Source organism: Uloborus diversus, chromosome 4, assembly GCF_026930045.1.
Source record: "Uloborus diversus isolate 005 chromosome 4, Udiv.v.3.1, whole genome shotgun sequence".
In the NCBI taxonomy this organism is placed as follows: Eukaryota; Metazoa; Arthropoda; class Arachnida; order Araneae; family Uloboridae; genus Uloborus; species Uloborus diversus.
The window spans coordinates 144,732,855-144,750,812 of NC_072734.1; the positions used below are offsets into that span (position 1 = coordinate 144,732,855).

At 32.3% G+C, this 17,958-nt stretch overlaps 1 protein-coding gene across 1 annotated transcript in view; it reads right to left on the minus strand.

Moving 5' to 3' along the window:
- The window catches only part of LOC129220898 (calpain-C-like), a 45,337-nt gene extending 27,644 nt beyond the window's left edge, over window positions 1–17,693 (minus strand). Inside the window, exons 1-3 of the mRNA XM_054855332.1 lie at window positions 17,556–17,693; window positions 6,564–6,633; window positions 602–857 (exon numbers count right to left, since the gene is read on the minus strand). Coding sequence (XP_054711307.1) covers window positions 602–857; window positions 6,564–6,633; window positions 17,556–17,693 — 464 coding nt within the window. The remainder of the gene's footprint in view (window positions 1–601; window positions 858–6,563; window positions 6,634–17,555) is intronic.
- Window positions 17,694–17,958: the final 265 nt, after the last annotated feature.

The following is a 17,958-nucleotide window of genomic DNA, read 5'->3' on the forward strand; positions in this document are numbered from 1 at the left end:
AAAAAAAAGACAGCCTGGAAACATTATGTACAGATTAAATTTGACCGAATCTGCCAAACGAAGGGAATGTTAGAAAAGGGTGGGCCGAAAAAAAAGGAAATTTTCGAGAAGCAACTTCTAATAGCAAAAGAAGTTGTGTATTGCCATCGTAAACTTGAGAAAAATAATTAAAAATATAGTATATATGTCTTCAGATCTCGCATTATCAGTAGAGTTTGAAAAAAAGGTGAAAAATGGTCAATTTTGAAATATTTTTATAAAAATCCAAATGTTCAAAATTGTTTTCGAATACCGATGACATGCTTCCTTTTAATACCTTCTTCATATATTTTTGCAAATATTTACATTCCATTGTAGAACCTGCTCTTGATAAAAAGAAGTATGCAACTAAAAATTTAAAGATTACCAATTTAGAAAACTGAATTTTAAAGCTTAAACGATAATCGTCAAGTACATGCAGTAGGATTTCAATAAGTTTTCTTAAGATCTATCTCTCCAAATATTTGATTGGGTGCTATGCAAATACCACATTAGTTTTCATAAATATTGCCGACAGTAGAAGACAGAAAACCATGAAATAGTCGAATAACGGTACACTTACTTTGCATATGCCTTTTCCAGAAGCGCAGGCCAAAAAGTGTTGCTAGTCGCACCATGAACAAATATGAGTTTATTGCCCACTGATGGGAGTCGATCGTCCACTAGCACTTCTTTCCATTCGCCGCACCACCACACTCGAAAACGAAATATTCCAGCGTAATCGGAGGAAGAGAAACTTTGGTCGGCTGGAACTGCGCGGTAGAACAATCCCCGGGTGCTTGCCAAACACCCCACGCAAGACACAAACCAAGGATCTCCTGTGGGAATTGTGCACATTTATTAAACTTCCCATACTTATGTAACATATAGATATACAAGCCCTCTGTTAGTAATTGTCAGGTCAAATGTTTGAGGTCTTCAAAAATTAAAAAAAAAATAAAAGAAAGTTGATTCTGCTTACACAGATAGAACAAGTAATATTTCACAAAAAGAAACCCGTTTTAAACCAGAAAATTAATGCATTGCACGGGATCATAACGACTCTTTCTTTTTTCAAGAAAAAAAGTTGGAAATATTGTGCACGGCTAATTACGCCTTCAATAATTCTGAAGTTACTGTTTGGAAGCTATTTTTGAAGCAGTAGAAGGTGCTCTTTCTAGATTGTAATATAATATACAGTATTATAAATTAAAAAAATAAAAAAAAAAATTGTGACGCTGTGAAGTACAAAGGAGAGTTTTTAAACATTAAGGTATTTTATTTTTCTGCATTAAATTTGTTCTCTATTTTTATTAAAATAATTTATTTTGCATCTCATTTCTGACGTGGCTTGAAGTTATACCTAGAATGACAGGACGGTGTAAAACAAGCCTAAATCATTTTGAATGGACCTAATAATTATTATTTCTTAATTTTAGGCAAGGATGCAATAGTTTTAAAAGGTTTCTTCAGGTTCAAGAAAGGAAAAGAAAAGCTAAAAAGAAAAAAATAAATAATTAAATGAATAGATAAAATATAAACACATCTTAAGACTGTTAAAATATGAGTGGACAAAAGAAAAAAAACTATGAAAATATGAGAGCTTAAAATAGAGAGATTTTGTGTCTCAAAGTTACCCCGAGTAACTAACTGCACTCTTTTATCTTCAGTAAAATTTCAACAAATGAAAAGTCAAACTATTGTCAAGAAGAAAATCTTAGATTGTTTGTTGCATTGAAGATACTATCTCTAGTGTTACTTTTAACACATTTGTTGATTTTTACACATCGATAACGTATCTAATAAATGTAGTAGCTAGACAATAAAAATATGAATGGGCAAAACTATTAAAATATGAGTGTTTAAAATAAAGAAATTGGCTCAAAATTAACCTGAATAACTGTACTCGTAACTGAAGTAAAATTCCAACAAATAGAAAGTCCACCTATTGCTGATATAGGGGAAACCCGGGCAACGTGAATACCTTAAACTTTTCTTGATTATTGTCGTTTAGTTATAACTTTGGAAAGTGAAACAAATGTTTATAATCAGTCTTTATTTAATGAACTTACGTAATGCAGTAACAGTTTTCCTTAATATTAATTACACTATTAGATAAAAGGTCATTTTGCAACTATGGCATAAATACCCACTTTGCCCTACAGCCTGGGTAAAGTGGATTCGGTATTAGGGCAAAGCGAACAACAGCATTATTTGTCATGAAACTAAACATCAAAAATAAAATAACTATCGAAAATTAAAGGAACATATCCAAAAAACGTTTCTTTGCAACAATGCTAATTATTGTAGTTATTACAAACAAAGAAATTGAACTTAAAAATAAAATAGATATTGAAAATTAAAAGCTCATATTAAAAAAGATTTTTCTACAATACTAAATATTGCAGTAATTATTATAAAAACCAAGAAATTAAACTAAAAAAAAAGTCAACATCCAAAATTTAGGAGCATATTAAAAAAAAAAAAAAAACTTTTTTCTGCTACAATACTGATCATTGCAGTTATCGTAAACAAAATCATTACCATTTTCTAATTCTGAACACTCTTTATGACACCAATGAGTACAAATATTTCAGTGTTTTTCGTTGACTGATCATCTTCCTCAATGAACATTTCACGACAGAAAATGCACCTTCCATCATCAAATTTCTTTACTTCCTTCATCTTATCGTTCTCTTATGCAGTCCTATGTTTTGTAGCAGAGATTTTTGATTTAATCTTTTTGGTAGTGGTCTTTTTAACAGTATGTTAAGATGCTTTAGTTGAAACATCATGTAGTTACTTATGACAGTCTTTTTTTATTTTTCAAATTTTTGTTTCTGATTGTCCTTTATTGAAGTACTTGTCAGGAGTGTAGATATCTGTAGCTTTCGTTTACGTGTTGTTATTGGTTTAACAGGCTGAGGAATAGGTTATAAAACTGAAAGACTGTAGTAGTTCTTAGAACATCCAGGTTTGGGTGAAGCGGCGGGAACATCATTACTTTGGACTTATTCTGTTGTTTCAGATCCTATGGGAACATAAGGACAGTGTTCAATGGTAGCATTGGCTTAAGATCTTAAAATTGAAGGACTTCCATGTTCGGATGAAGGGACTCGTCATGACCGGGCATAGTGAATATGTATCCACTTTGCCCTTCTTGAACATTTTTGAGGTTACTAAAAAGTACTGAAAAACCAGAGTATCTAAACTCGTCGTCTGCGGATAGTTGAAAGCTACATAACCGTACATCAAAACCTACCCAAACAAAGAACTTGTCACAAATCGTATTAAGTTATAAATGAAACACTAACCTCTGTAAACTAATATTTTTTTCCCCCAAAACATACTTTGGTCACTGGCGTCGCATGACGCGAATTCGTCTCGACGTGTTTGCCGCTCACGTAGCGGCAACAGGCGACCGTTGCTATGACAACGCAGCTGCCGGGCAACTAATTATTTGGGGGCCACATACTTTTTTTTTTTGTTTTTGTTTCGGGAGTTATAGGCAAAATTCGCTTTGCCCGGGGTATCCACTTTAGCCGGGTTTCCCCTACATTTTTTTAATGTTACTATGAAGATACTATCTCGACTGTCGCTTTTAAGACGTTTGTTGATTGCCATACATCGATAACGTTTTCCAATAAATGTAGTACATAGACTATTAAAATATGAGTATTTAAAATAGAGAAATTGTGTGGATTAAAAGTAACCCGAATGATTGTACTCGCAACTGAAGAAAAATTCCAACAAATAAAAAGTCAAACAATTGCCGAGGAGAAAATGTTAGATTGTTGCACAGAAGATACTATCTCGACAGTTGCTTTCAACACATTTGTTGATTTTTATTCACCGATAACGTTTTCTAATAAATGTATTAGCTAGCCAATTAAAATATGAGTGGACAAAACTATTAAAATATGAGTGTTTAAAATAAAGAAAGTGTGGCTCAAAGTTATCCTGAATAATTGTACTCGTAACGGAAGTAAAATTCCAACAAATAAAAGTCCAACTATTGCTGATAAAAGTTTTCTTCATTGTTACTATTATCTCGACTGTTGCTTTTAATACGTTTGTTCATCGTTATACATCAATAACGTTTTATGATAAATGTAGTGCATAGACTATTAAAATATGAGTGTATAAAATAGAGAAATTATGGATCAAAATTAACCTGTACTCGCAACTGAAGTAAAATTCCAACAAATACAGTCAAACCATTGCCGAGAAGAAAATGTTAGATTGTTGCACAGAAGATACTATCCCTACTGAAGATACTATCTCGCTTTTAACACACTTGTTGATTTTTATTCACCGATAATATTTTCTAATAAATGTAGTAGCTGGACAATTAAAATATGAGTGGACAAAACTATTAAAATATGAGTGTTTAAAATAAGGAAAGTGTGGCTCAAAGTTAACCTGAGTAACTATACTCGTAACTCCAACAAATAAAAAGTTAAACTGTTGCAGGTAATTTTTTTTAATTGCTACTATGAAGATATTATCTCGACTGCTGCTTTTAATACATCTGTTGATTGTTATACATTGATAACATTTTTTAATAAATGTAGTAGATAGACTATTAAAATACGAGAAAGGAAAACTGTTAAAATAGGAATGTTTAAAATAGAGAAATTGTGGCCTAAAGTTACCCTGAATGACTGTACTCGTAACTCAAGTAAAATTGCAACAAAAAACTCAAAATACTGCTGAAAAGAAAATTTTAGATTGTTGCAAAGAAGAAAAAATATCAACTGTTGCTTTTTAAAATATTTGTTGGTTGTTATACATCGATAACGTCCTCTAATAAATGTAGTAGATACATTATGAGGTGAGGGACCTCGAGAAAGTTTCCAGTTATTTTCTCAAATTCTCCGAAAAAATCCAGTATCTTTTGTAGTCAAATAAAAAAAATGTGTACTGTCAATTTAATCACAGTTACGAACAGAGTCCATCTCTGTATCTCTCTGTGTGTAGCTTTTTCTCTCTCTTATTTTAATTTTTTCAACTATACCATATCAGAATAGATCGCTAACTTCATTAAAAATTCGTTTATCAGTTCTCAATTTCTAGGATTTTAAATTTTTGCATGATGCAGAAGGTAAATGTAATGACGGAAGGTTTGATAATGATAATTATTGATTATGAAAATTATGACAATAATAATCATAAAGTTGTGCACAAGTGTATTGTCTTAAGTATGCAAAAATAAATCATTAAAGTAAATTCTTACTATTAATGTCTCCAAAACATCGTTTTTTTCTCCTTAATGCACATAGTTTGAACATTCTAGTTTATTAAACTGCTTTTGAAAAGAGGTATATTATCCTAATTCAAATATTTCTTTTTTTTAAAATACTGTTAAGGCTTTCACGGCCGGCGTCAATATGGGGAGATAACATTTCCGGGCTTATTGGCCGTGATCTAATTATAGTAGAAATTCCAGACGTTTCGGCTTGCTTTGCTGCAGTCATCATCAGTGGTTTGAGTTTGGTGAGACTGATTCCTGGCTTCGGTGGCTGGCCACGGCTTGTGAATCCCATCCAATCAGGTACCAAGATCACCCAGCGGCTTGAAACTCATTCAATCAGGAACCTTATTCCACCAGCGGTTTGAGAACGCCTCCCAATCAGGACCAGCAGCAGTTTGCTTAAATACCGGAGCCACCGAAGCCAGGAACCAGTCTCACCAACTCAAACCACTGGTGATGGCTGCATCAAAGCAAGCCGAAACGTCTGGAATTTCTACTCCAATTAGACCACGGCCAATAAGCCCGGAAATGTCCACATACTTTTTTTTTTGTTTATCACAGTCTGTTTATTTGGTATCTGCTCGATTTTTTGAAACCTAAATTGTAAACATTTTTTAATTTCATGGGTTTGAAAATTGGATTAAAGAGAATGAAAAATAAAGCAAATTCTGTATTGAAAAATTATTTATTATTTTTTTTCAAAATTGATTTAGAGGCCTTCTACATACGCAAAACATATATCATTGTTTAAGTGTACTTCGTTAACTAATTGTTGATGTCAGTCTGCCTTTCTCTAATTGATAAACAGCTTCGCTTAAAATAAGTGCAAATCATTTAAGAAATCCTCTAGCATATATTTTCATTTTTGTTAGTACTACCGAAAACATATCGCTCAACGTTGGCAACAGCGGCACATTTCGAAAAAACAACAATGTAGAAAATCAGGATTTTACGCATTATTTCTTCTAACTGTTTTGTTCTTAAATACTACAATTCAAGCAAAATATTTATATTATTATGCTTACTGGGCAGTTTTTGTAGTAAAATTTAATTGTGTACAATTTAAGTATAATAATTGTCTTCTGAATCACGAAATTTTAACGATTTGTCACTTTTGATTACATCGTTTATATGTCACCACACTCCAGTTGTGTGGATTACCTTTGTGCAAATATTTCGGCAAGAAAGAGCATTAAAATGAGATTTTAAATCATTAACTCTTGCGTTTTTAGAAATTTTTAAGGTGTGAGACAATCTTATCCCCTATGAGTGATAAGGTAAGAAAGCTTACCTAATTTCCCAGAAACTAGCTTTAGTTTTTCTGGCGCATCATCCACAAAGATAGGCTCTGAGCATAGATCCTAAAGGTGAAGATTAAAAACTGTTGTGAAGCATTGCTCTTCATTTCGTTTTTCATAATAATATAACAAGTTAAATACTGAATAGTTGTTTATTATAGCACTAGTTAATAGGGTGATTCGAAAAAATCATTTTTTTTTTTCGGAATCACGTTACCTCTTAAAAGTTGCAGTTTAGTATCCTCAAATGGAGAATAATAATAATAAAAATCTAAGTTGACGTCTTCAATTCGTGTTTGAGGTTGAAAGCTTGAAAAAAATGCTAAGAATTGAATTTATGAAAAAATTATAAAAATAGTTGTTTTGTATCTTTCTTAATGCAACAGTCACAAATCGTCAGAATATAACGTAATTTTAACCTAAAAAATATTAATAGCTTTTACACAAGATCTTCTGTTCGCGCATATGCCTTAGATTGGGCAGAAGATTTGAAAACAATTTAAGGTGCATGCGCGAACGAAAGATCTTATGTAAAAGATATAAAATATTGTTTTAGGTTCCAACTACACTATATACCGACAATTTATGGTTGTTGCGTTATAAAAATAAGAAAAAAATCTATTTTAATTATATATTACATATTACTAGAATTCTTTCCTGTTTTAGTTTAAGAAAATGCTTGTTTGACCACATCAATTTATTTACAACGCAAAACCTCATTATACCCTATTCACGATAAAGATAGACCGAAAGTAAACAAAGAAATTGATAGAAGGATTAACACTATGGCCACTTTAGGGTATTTTTTCTGGAATAAGTCCACCAATAGTATTCGCATTCGTTATCTGCTTGGCAGCAATTTGTTCTTGCCCAAGCCAAACACGTGACTGATGTCACCAAATGGCGCATTTTTTCGTTTACATCTTGTCCATCTTCCCGTAAATGCACAATAATTACACTTCAAATGTATGTTCAATAATATCTATGCATATATAAATTTAATGAAATGTTATAAATCAACCGAATATCTGTAATATACACTTAATGACCAAAACTATTTTGACACTTTCAAAAATTCACATTTTTAAGGGTTTCTTGAGAAATAAAAGACCAATTTAACTTTTGTTGCATAAAAGGTATGTTTTAGAAGCCATTTTCCATTAAAAATTATATCACCCATACATTTAGGGGACCAGCAACAAATTGAGGAAAACAAAAATGTTTTTTAATCATCGTTCATCATAAATAGCTGAAAATGAGCTGTAAATTTCAGAAATTAGTTACCCTACTATGTACAATTATTTTACGTATTTTTGAGAAAATATCACTACTATTCACGAAGAAATAATCATTTCTTTCAGGACTACAAATTTTATTTGAAGCATTTTGGCTCAAAACACGCAAAGTTACAATGAATGATGATTCATTGTAAATAGCTGAGAATAGGCTGTAAACATCTAAAATTATTTACCTTACTATGTACAATTAATTGACCTACTTTTGAGAAAATATCACTGATATTCATGAAGGTATAAGCATTTTTTTTTCAGAATTACGAATCTTATTTGAAGGGTTTTGGCCAATAACGCGTAAAGTTTTCCATCAAAGCTTACCAAACTTTCAGAAAACTTGATAGCACACAAGAGAAGTACTTCATTCTCCAACTCATAATATAATTCCAGTTTAATATCTTAAACATTCAGAAAGTTATCAGCGATATAATGAACCGAATTTGAACAGATCTTGGATAGGCAACGACTCGTTAGGGGTCGTTCGCAAGTTTGCAACATTTGCTTGCAATCGCTCAGTGTGATTCATGATAAAACATATTACTTGTGAAAGATCCCTCACGAATCGTTCTGCCCAAGAGCTATTCACATTCTGCTCATTAGAACGCTGATAACTTTTTGAATTTTTAAGATATTGAACTGAATTTTTTTCATGGATAGGAAAATTTAGTTGGGGTTTAGATTATGAAAGTTATCAATTGCTATCTTTCAAGAATACGCAAAGAAAAATTAATTGTTTCAAATGTTCATATTTCATCAAATTTTCAACATTTAAATTTCAAATTTTAGTATTATACTTCTCTTGTATGCTGTAAAGTTCTCTGAAAGTTTGGAAGTTTTGACTGAAAACTTTGCGTGTTTTGAGCCAAAATGCTTCAAATAAATTTTGTAGTTCTGAAAGAAATGATTATTTCTTCATGAATAGTAGTGATATTTTCTCAAAAATACGTAAAATAATTGTACATAGTAAGGTAACTAATTTCTAAAATTTACAGCTCATTTTCAGCTATTTATGATGAACGATGATCAAAAAACATTTTTGTTTTTCCTCAATTTGTTGCTGGTCCCCTAAATGCTTGGATGAAATAACTTTCAATGGAAAATGGCATCTAAAACATACCTTTTATGCGACAAAAGTTAAATTGGTCTTTTATTTCTCTAGAAATCCTTTAAAATGTGAATTTTTGAAAGTGTCCCAATACTTTTGGTCATATAGAGTATGTCTGATCCCGTATGAAAATATTTATAGGTCACTCTCCGGACGTGCTCTGAGGCTCTGAATAGACATTTCGAAACACATAAACAGGTTGGATTTTAGCATTTTACGAAGTAGCTAAACAGGATGTGATGTACTTGTTATGATTGGTAGTTAAACTAAGCTTCATTTGCGAACCATTTCAGTCAAACTACAGTTTTCTCCCAACAGAAAATATTTGTAATTAACATTTCTTCTGAAAACTCTTCAGTCTTCACCCTGATGTTGTGGTCACAAATATTGTAAATTGTTTATATGGAGAACAAAGATTCATTATACGCTTAACATGTTTGGATGTTTAAACCTGAAATGGGTATCTGCACACGTGTAGGTATACGAGTTGCAATGCAAGAGTGATCCAAGATTTCTGTAAGCTTGGTTCATTATAAGAAGGTTAGTGAACCATTCTAAGGTTCATGGCCATGCTTATTTATTATATAGGTTATTTACTTCGTTTTCTTACTTAATTTGTAAGGTTAAATATTATTATTATAAACTTTTATATGATAGATGGAAATTCAAAAATCTTAGTTGTTAATTAGTAACCACACGCAGTGAATTCAGCTCTAATATCACAACAATAATTAGGGTTTATTATACAGGAATATAAATTAAAAAGTTCGATGCTTCAGAACATGAATGTTTTTGGGTCAATGTATCGATACCAGATGTTTTAGTTTTGTTAGTTAGGTCGTACTAGTGATCCACAATAAGAAAACTTAATAAAAACAATAAAAGTACTATTAAGCTTAAAAAAACTGAAAAATTCCTTATTGTTCATATAAAATACCTATCAAACTACATTTGGTAAACTCAAAAGCATTATCGGAAACTCTAAATTTACTACAATGAAAAGGGAGAGATCAATCGACACATTTGGGGGCTGAATAGTCGTTAATTTCTGGGGGTTATTTTTTGGCCACTCCTGCACAGTTTGTGCACGATGAGGAACAGGATGATATTCTCCACCCGATCCTTCGGTATCTTTATAATGGCACCGTAGTTCTAATGCGCCAATCATAGTCTTATTAGGCTACAATCTACTTTACTAGGGTTACCAAATCACAGGAAAAAAAGGACGGTACACAACGATATTTTTCTTTTTGCATTCATCAACTACATAAGTTAGTCTTTCGAGAACAATTTGCAACTATTTTTATACAAGTAAACTGAAATGAACCATGAAAAGACAAAAGTTACTGTAAAATATGTTTGGGCAATTTTTACAAGATCCTTTTTAAAACAACTGTTGCTACACTTCTGCCAGTAGATAACAACTTGTTTGTTGATAATACTTTATCATCTGTTAGGCTTTCTGATGACGACAAAACCACGAATTTGCAATCCTTAATTAAATATTGGGGTGGGGGAAAGGGGAGGGCTTGGCTCTATTGGTCTACATGAGCTTTTTAGCTTACCCCCTTTATGCTTTTTCATTTATTTAGTGTAGAGATAGTGATAGCTATAATTTAATTGCTTACGTTTTATACATGTCGTCGTGATATTAAAAGAATAACTCTTTGCAAAAAAAAAAAAAAAAAAATCTTAATTTGCAATTGAACATATTGATGCAAAAAGAGAATAGCTCTAGTTTTTGAGCTTCACTACGTTTCGGCTAAATACTCGTATTCATAGGTTACATAGTTTATTAGAATTCACTGAAATTGATATTATACAGAAATTTTCTGACACATTCAATAATATTTAATGCAAAGATATAATCATCAAAACGCATTTTTTGTGATTGGGATGAATTTCTAGACATAAAATTAAATAATATTCTAAAATATGATTTATATTCTTCAAAGTTTTAAAAATTGAGCTATCTCTTTCCTGTACCGAGATCTCACATTTTGAAAAGTTCTAGGTCTCATCATTCTTCAGAATTCACCTTTACCGTCAATCTTCTGAAAGATTCACACGAAGTTCGTAATTAGTTTGGTAAGTTTCAAAATTGGTCTCTATCTCGCATGTTTTTGTTATCCTCACTTTTTGTTCCGGTGTATTTATTATCACATTTGCTTACAAAAGATCTTCAAAATTGATAGCATCGTTTGACGTAGCATGACCCAGACACTTAAGTGATTGGCAGACTAAATAACAAACGAGTTCTCATTAACGTTTGGGAGAAGCAAAAGAAATACGTCACGCAAGAGAAGAACACGGAAAAAAATAATAACTTATACTCGTTTCTGACCAGGCGCTGATTAAGGTATGAGCAAACTGGACTCAAGCTCAGGAGCCCCTAAGGTTTAAGGCCATGATTTCTTTCCAAGGTTTGTTTATATGTGATAGAATTTGCATTTACTAGGTTCTGAATATAAAATTACTGAAACAATGTATTTATTTTTTTCTCTTTAATTTCTCTATTGTTTGTTTTTAGCCTACTTTCCTAGTAAAAGTCAGAGAAAGAAGAACAAAAAAAAAAAAAAAAAAAAATTTTGAATTTTGACATCTTGAATTCAAATTATTATTTTCGCAATCACGAGTGTGTGTATGTAGGCGTATGTGTTTGTGTGTGGAGGGTATGTGTGTTTGTGTGTAGGGGTATGTGTCTGTATGCTGGCATAAGTGTGTGGGTAGTTGTGTGTATGAATATGCGTGTGTGGGTGGGGTATGTGTATGTGTGTGTAGGCATATGTGTTTGTGTCTGTGTGCAGGCATGAATGTGTGGGTAGTTGTATTTATGTGTGTGTGTATGTTTTTGTGTGTGTATGTGTAGGTGTCTGTATGTATGCGTGTGTGTATGTGTTTGTGTGTGTGTTCGTGTGTGTGTGTGTGTAGTTGTGTATGTATGCGCGTGTGTGTAGGACATGGATGCAACGTGGAGACGGCTTTCGTTATAGGAGCATCATCGTGAGGAGCCGGCCGACGGTGACGGTGGGAAAATAAAATGATAGGAACGTCAAAAACAGTCAAATAAGAAAAATAAGCAATCGTGATTGCTCAAAAAACATGAAAGAAGGCTTAATGCATCTTAAAAATATCCCGAAAAACAAGAAAAAAGTCAAAAATAAATAAAATAGTTAGATAAATATTGAAAAATTAAAAATTGGAAAGTAGGGTATTGAGATGAGAAAAAATGTCTGTCGGTCTGTCTGTTTGTCCCCCCCCCCAAAACTTTTGAATGAATAGTCCGATTTGAACAATTTCTTTTTGTTAGAAAGATCTCGGCGAGGACATCTTATTCCCATAATTAATTTTTTGATTTGAACAATTTTTCGTTCAATTTTGAACAGTTCAAAAAAACTTAACATTAGCACCTACGGGGAAATTCAAAGCAAAAATAAGTCTTGAACTTAGATACAAAGTGGCTCCAAACAAACTTTTTAGGGAAAAGCTTTTGATGAAATACATGTATCGAAAATATCTTTTTGAATTGAACAAGTTTTCGTTCAATTTTGAACAGTTCAAATGTCTTAAAATTAGCACCTACGGGGAAACTGAAAGTCAATATAGATTCCGAACTTAAAGGCGGATTTACTTCAAACAAACTTTGTTGGAAATAGCTCTTGACGACCAACTCCCGACTCCGACTCCGATAATTTTGGGGCTCCTGACTTCGACTCCGATTCCTGTGCCCAAAAATTACTCGGACTCCGACTGAATCTGACATTTTAGCTTTGACAAAAATGTATGCACAGAGGAAAAATGACTGACTCCGACTCTGCAAATATTGCCGGACTTGCGGACTTTTTGGGGAAATGACCGATTCCAACTCCGAGTCTTTGAATTTAAAACTTTCGGCTCTCGAATCGAACTCTTTTGTTCCAAAATCAGATGGACTCCGACTCTGACTCCGCAGCCATGTTTTTACAGTAAAATAATTGTTTTTAATATGTTTTGATTTTATTTTCAAGCTAAAGTTTTAATTTATGTATTCAGTTTTTGGCGGAGAAATTCGGAGTCCTTTGTGTTTCTACATAAAGATATGCGCAGACTATTTTTTTTGACAATGAAAATTATTTCTTTAAGTTGACATTTTACTGTTTTTATTTATTTTTGAAAGTACATTAATTCATTCTTTAAAAAAAAATTTGGCAACAAGGGAAAAACAAACGATTTTTTTTTGATATGATGTATTTATTTTAATGAGCTTTCAATTCTTTTTTTCCTTTTTGAAAGCGGTTGAAGATTGTTTTTTTGATGGAAAAAATGTATTTAGCTGCTTTGTTTTAAAGGTGCGTATATTTTATTTGTTCTTTTATTTATTTTTTACGTATCTAATTCTTTAGATGAGCGAGGCATACTTTATTTATCGAAATCAGCTTAAAATATAAAAAATATGTTTGAAATAATTTTCGATTTTAGCTAATTTTGAGAATACTGATCCGATACTAGAAAGTCTATATTGGTATATGTGAAAGTAGGCTCGTTTAGTTCTAGACAGAACTTCTTGTGAATTAAACAATCTGTACATTCACATAACAAAACTTACAATATTGCATTTAACTTATACTTCAGTTTGCAGAAATAGAGTAATTATTTCTTTTAAATGATAGAAAAGTTAAGGAGCACTTCTAGCTGTATTCATACCACTAATAAGAGAGGGGAGGACCAGCTAGCTATTAAGTATTTCATTAGTTAATTCTTAAAAAAAATATTTTGACATTGTTTTCAAGATTATATTAGCGTTCATATAGCGTCGAAACGAATTTCTGGTAATTTTCTCTTTTATGCCATCTGAGTACATGGCGATGATAATTTATAAAAGAAAGCTCTTTTGCGTTAGTTATTGTATTCAGCAAAGTTCAAGAATAAAAATATCTAAAATTCAAATACTTTAATCCCTTTTTATCCTGATTTTTCCATGTACCTAATGTCCATACAACATTAAAATACTTAGAATTTATACGAAATAGTCCACTATCTATCAATTGAAAATAATATTTCGGAATGGGTATTTAATCATAAGATCTATGATCTATTTCTAAAAAAATTACATTAAAAAATTTAGTAATAAAATAAAACTTGATTTTTAAGAAATCAATCATTAAAAAGTACCAAAAATTGGATCTCACAAAAGTCTTTGTACACTTTGAAAGTATCTACATCTTAGTAGATGATCTTAATTTTTCATTAAGTTAATATTTAGTAGGATATCATCCAACATCCGCAACAATTTTTAAAATCTGGAAATAGATTTCACTTGATTTTTTTTTTCAATTTTGTTTTTGCATTTTTCTGAAGTAGTGTTTGTTTACAGTTCGAGCGTTAGTGCTTCGAATTCGTTTTTCTTTTCAATTTCGTATTTTCGTAATATAACTTACATTTCTCTTCAAATGGGTTCCTTTGAGCTTAAATCTGGCGATAAAGGTTTTATTTGTAAAATTTGTAGACAATTTTAGAGGCACCAGACGAAAGCGTTGCAAGGCATATGCTTCTTGTCGTTATCTTGATAAAAACAAAGCTGTTTCCAATAACCAAATTTTGAGCTAATAGTTGAAAATCGTCCTTTAAAATATTTAAATTAACATCGTGATTCATTATTTCAAAAGGAATCCCAAATTAAAAGTTCCTGATGCTGATATGCATCCGTACACAAGAACACCTTCACCGCCATGATTAACTGCTCCAACTAAGTTCTTCGGATTAAATTCCTCATTTTGTCTTATCCTCATATATATATATAATAGCAAATGGTCTAGTAACACTCCTGACGTCATCAACTATGAAACTCACGCCACGGCATAATAATTTGATAATATTTTTCGGTAATGTTTGACATGCAGGGAAATGCTTTATTTTGACAATGCTGAACTGGATTTGGCCACTTAGCTGTTTCACTGCGAAGACTGCCCTTTTAAGAGAGAGAAGAAACGAAAAAGAGGTCAACTATTAACGCTATCTACTGGAGTTTCGGGTTAATCCACTGGAGTTAGGGTTAAAATTTCAACTATCAAAATATCACCAAACAGGCAATTTCTTCATTAAAATGTAGAAGAGTAGAAGCAATTTTCACCCGTCATACCTTGATGGGCGACTTTCTAGTCCTTATAATAATACAACATCGGAACCGAAAATGTTGAATTTTCTTTCATCTGTAAATAAGGCATTATTCGAAAACGTTTCGGGCTTATTCGTCATCGATTTTGCCAGGGAAAGACTAAGTTTCCTGTTTTCCGCACTAGCAAATCCTTTTTTTTTCCGCACTAGCATTTTCTGCGGCGAGAGCTCCCATTTAATGCAACTCCTATGAGAACTAGGCGGACAGTTTCAGGTGAAATAAAACGCAACATTTTCATTAGATTCTTCAGAACCTTTTACAGCACTCGAAGTGTGGATTTTTCATAAATTTTGTAATTTTGAGACTCTGATCACGATCTCTTAACTTTTCCGGTTGACCATTTCTTACCTTGTTTTCTAACTCGGGTTTTTCTCTTTAAAGCATTTTATGATGCACTGAATTATAGAAAGGTATAAAATAATTAATTTTGTATTCTTTCTAACCGATTTACCACTGCTATGATGAAAACAAAATCACTTTTCATATGGTATTTATTGTGTTTTACAGATACCAGTCATTTAAAATGAGTAAGTTGAAAATAACAGAGTCAATAAGCAAAAACTTAAGGACAAATGATTTTTGAGACTCAACGCATTGCAAGAATTATTTTTAAAAAACGACATATGGTAAATTTAATCATGAATTTATCCCAAAATATTTCAGTGTACGAAGACTTTTGGGATTTGAAATTTCTCTGTCTCTTCGTCTTTTGGCCTGTTTAAAAAAGAAAATTAGTCAATGATTGGGAAAAACTACTGGATCTTTTGTAGAATGATATACACATGATGTGAAAAATATTGTTATTCATATTCAAATTCAGTTTTGCGTTATTTTGGTTTTACTACAAAATTTTAAAGTGTACGAACACTTTTGAGAGCCATTGTATATTACATTAAATGTAGAACTTAAAATGAGTTTTTCTCGACGTAATGTTGCAGTGAAACTTGTGTAAGTTGAACACTCGCGCTGGAGTACTTTAGTGGTCAATTTACACTAGTGGTCAACTCATACAGCGTGATGACAATATGAAAAGTTTTTTTCTTTTCGTTTTGTACGTGGAAAAATCATCTAACTTAGAAAGGTGCAACTTTATAGTTTTTAGTGTACAATGATGCTGAAATATTGTTTTATGGTGTATTTTAGGTAGTTCAAGCAAGCATTTATGCTCTCGTCATCAAAATCTTTTGAAGATAATTCTGAGTTAAAAATGCAATGAATTTAGACCATTTTCTTTTCTTTCCAATGGGTCTGCGTTAAGTGCCAACTGCACTAGGTCAGTCTTTTGCAGATCTAGTGCGATGTCCCGGTGTGGCATTTAGTTTTTCATGTTCTGTAATTACGGCGCAAATGTGAATGGCACAGAGAATTTAGACCCACAGTTATGGGCTCAGTTATGTGCCTTCGTGCAATTCAGATGGTTCGCATTCGTACTCTCACGATGTTAAATATCTTTAGCAATATAATTTGATCGACAGTGTTAGAGCAAAGAAATTTATTGCACAAAAATCTACCATCCTTACGCTATTTTTTGACATTGCTCCCGTGATTTTCCAAACATTTGTCATAGCGTGGTACAGGTTTTTGTATACCTATTCATAGAAAATTGCCGCCTGTGTAGTCAGCCAAGGGATAACATGTTCTCTGAGCTCATTATTGCTGTTGTGCCACAGACCACCTTGGAAAGACTTTAGATGCCGAAAAAAATGAAAGATGCTGCGAGCGAGGTGAGGGCAGACCAGAGGATGTTCAAAAACGCCCCAGCCAAAGCCCTGTAAGAGTCCTCATGGTTGACTAAACGGGCGGTAACTTTGCAGGAATAGGTATACAAAAACCTGTACCACGCTATGACAAATGCTTGGAAAATCACGGGAGCAATGTCGAAAAATAGCGTAAGGGTGGTAGATTTTTGTGCACTAAATTACTTAGCTCTATCTGTACTCGTTCCTTTTTTATATAAAAACGGAACTTACTTTAAAAACACGCCTCGTATCTTTATCATACCGCATGGTCATGCGACACGAACGCTGACGATTTTCTGCTTGTTTTAAAACAAATAGACTAAATTTCCATCTAATTTCATCTTCACATTTAAATGTTTTTACTTCGTAAATTTGAGTTTTTATTTCATTGTTTTAAGCTGGTGACTTCACTAGGATTTTTATCGAAAACTTCTTGGCAAATTGTCTACTGTATTATTTCAAGGCTTCATCTCAGACTATTTTGCACCGAAGTAGAAACGATTAATGCGGATCATGAGGTTTTTACTTAAAGATATTTTTTAAGCATTGTCACGATAAGCAAATACTATCATATATTTTGGAGCAAATTTTCTTTTTCTGCCGTTATGACATGCAGTTTAACGTAGAAAATTATACCAAACATTCAAAATAGAGTTTGAACCAGAAACAACATTCAAAATAGTAATAAACTTTACCTTAGGTCTTTTCCAAACGAACTGAAAAGGAGGAGTTTGATGATAAAATAGAGATGATTGTGTAGCTGGAAAATCCGAATCTTCGAATAGTTCTTTCTTTTTCAGACATCCGGCCTTCAGCCTGTTGTATAAGCTCATATCTAAGTGGTAAGAATAACAAATTTTTTATTTTGGTCAAACATAAATACACACATAAGAAATAAGAGGTAGATAAACACCTTTGTGTTAAGAAGGAAAAGTAAAATCAAAAACGATAAAAGAAGCACAAATTTGGAAAAAAAAGTTCAAACACTTGTTTCGAGATTTCCCTATTCAAATCAACAAAAAAAGTGATCTCATATAGATCTGAAGACATTCGAGAAAAGCTACAGACTGCATGATTTTTGTCGAGTGTCTTTGTATC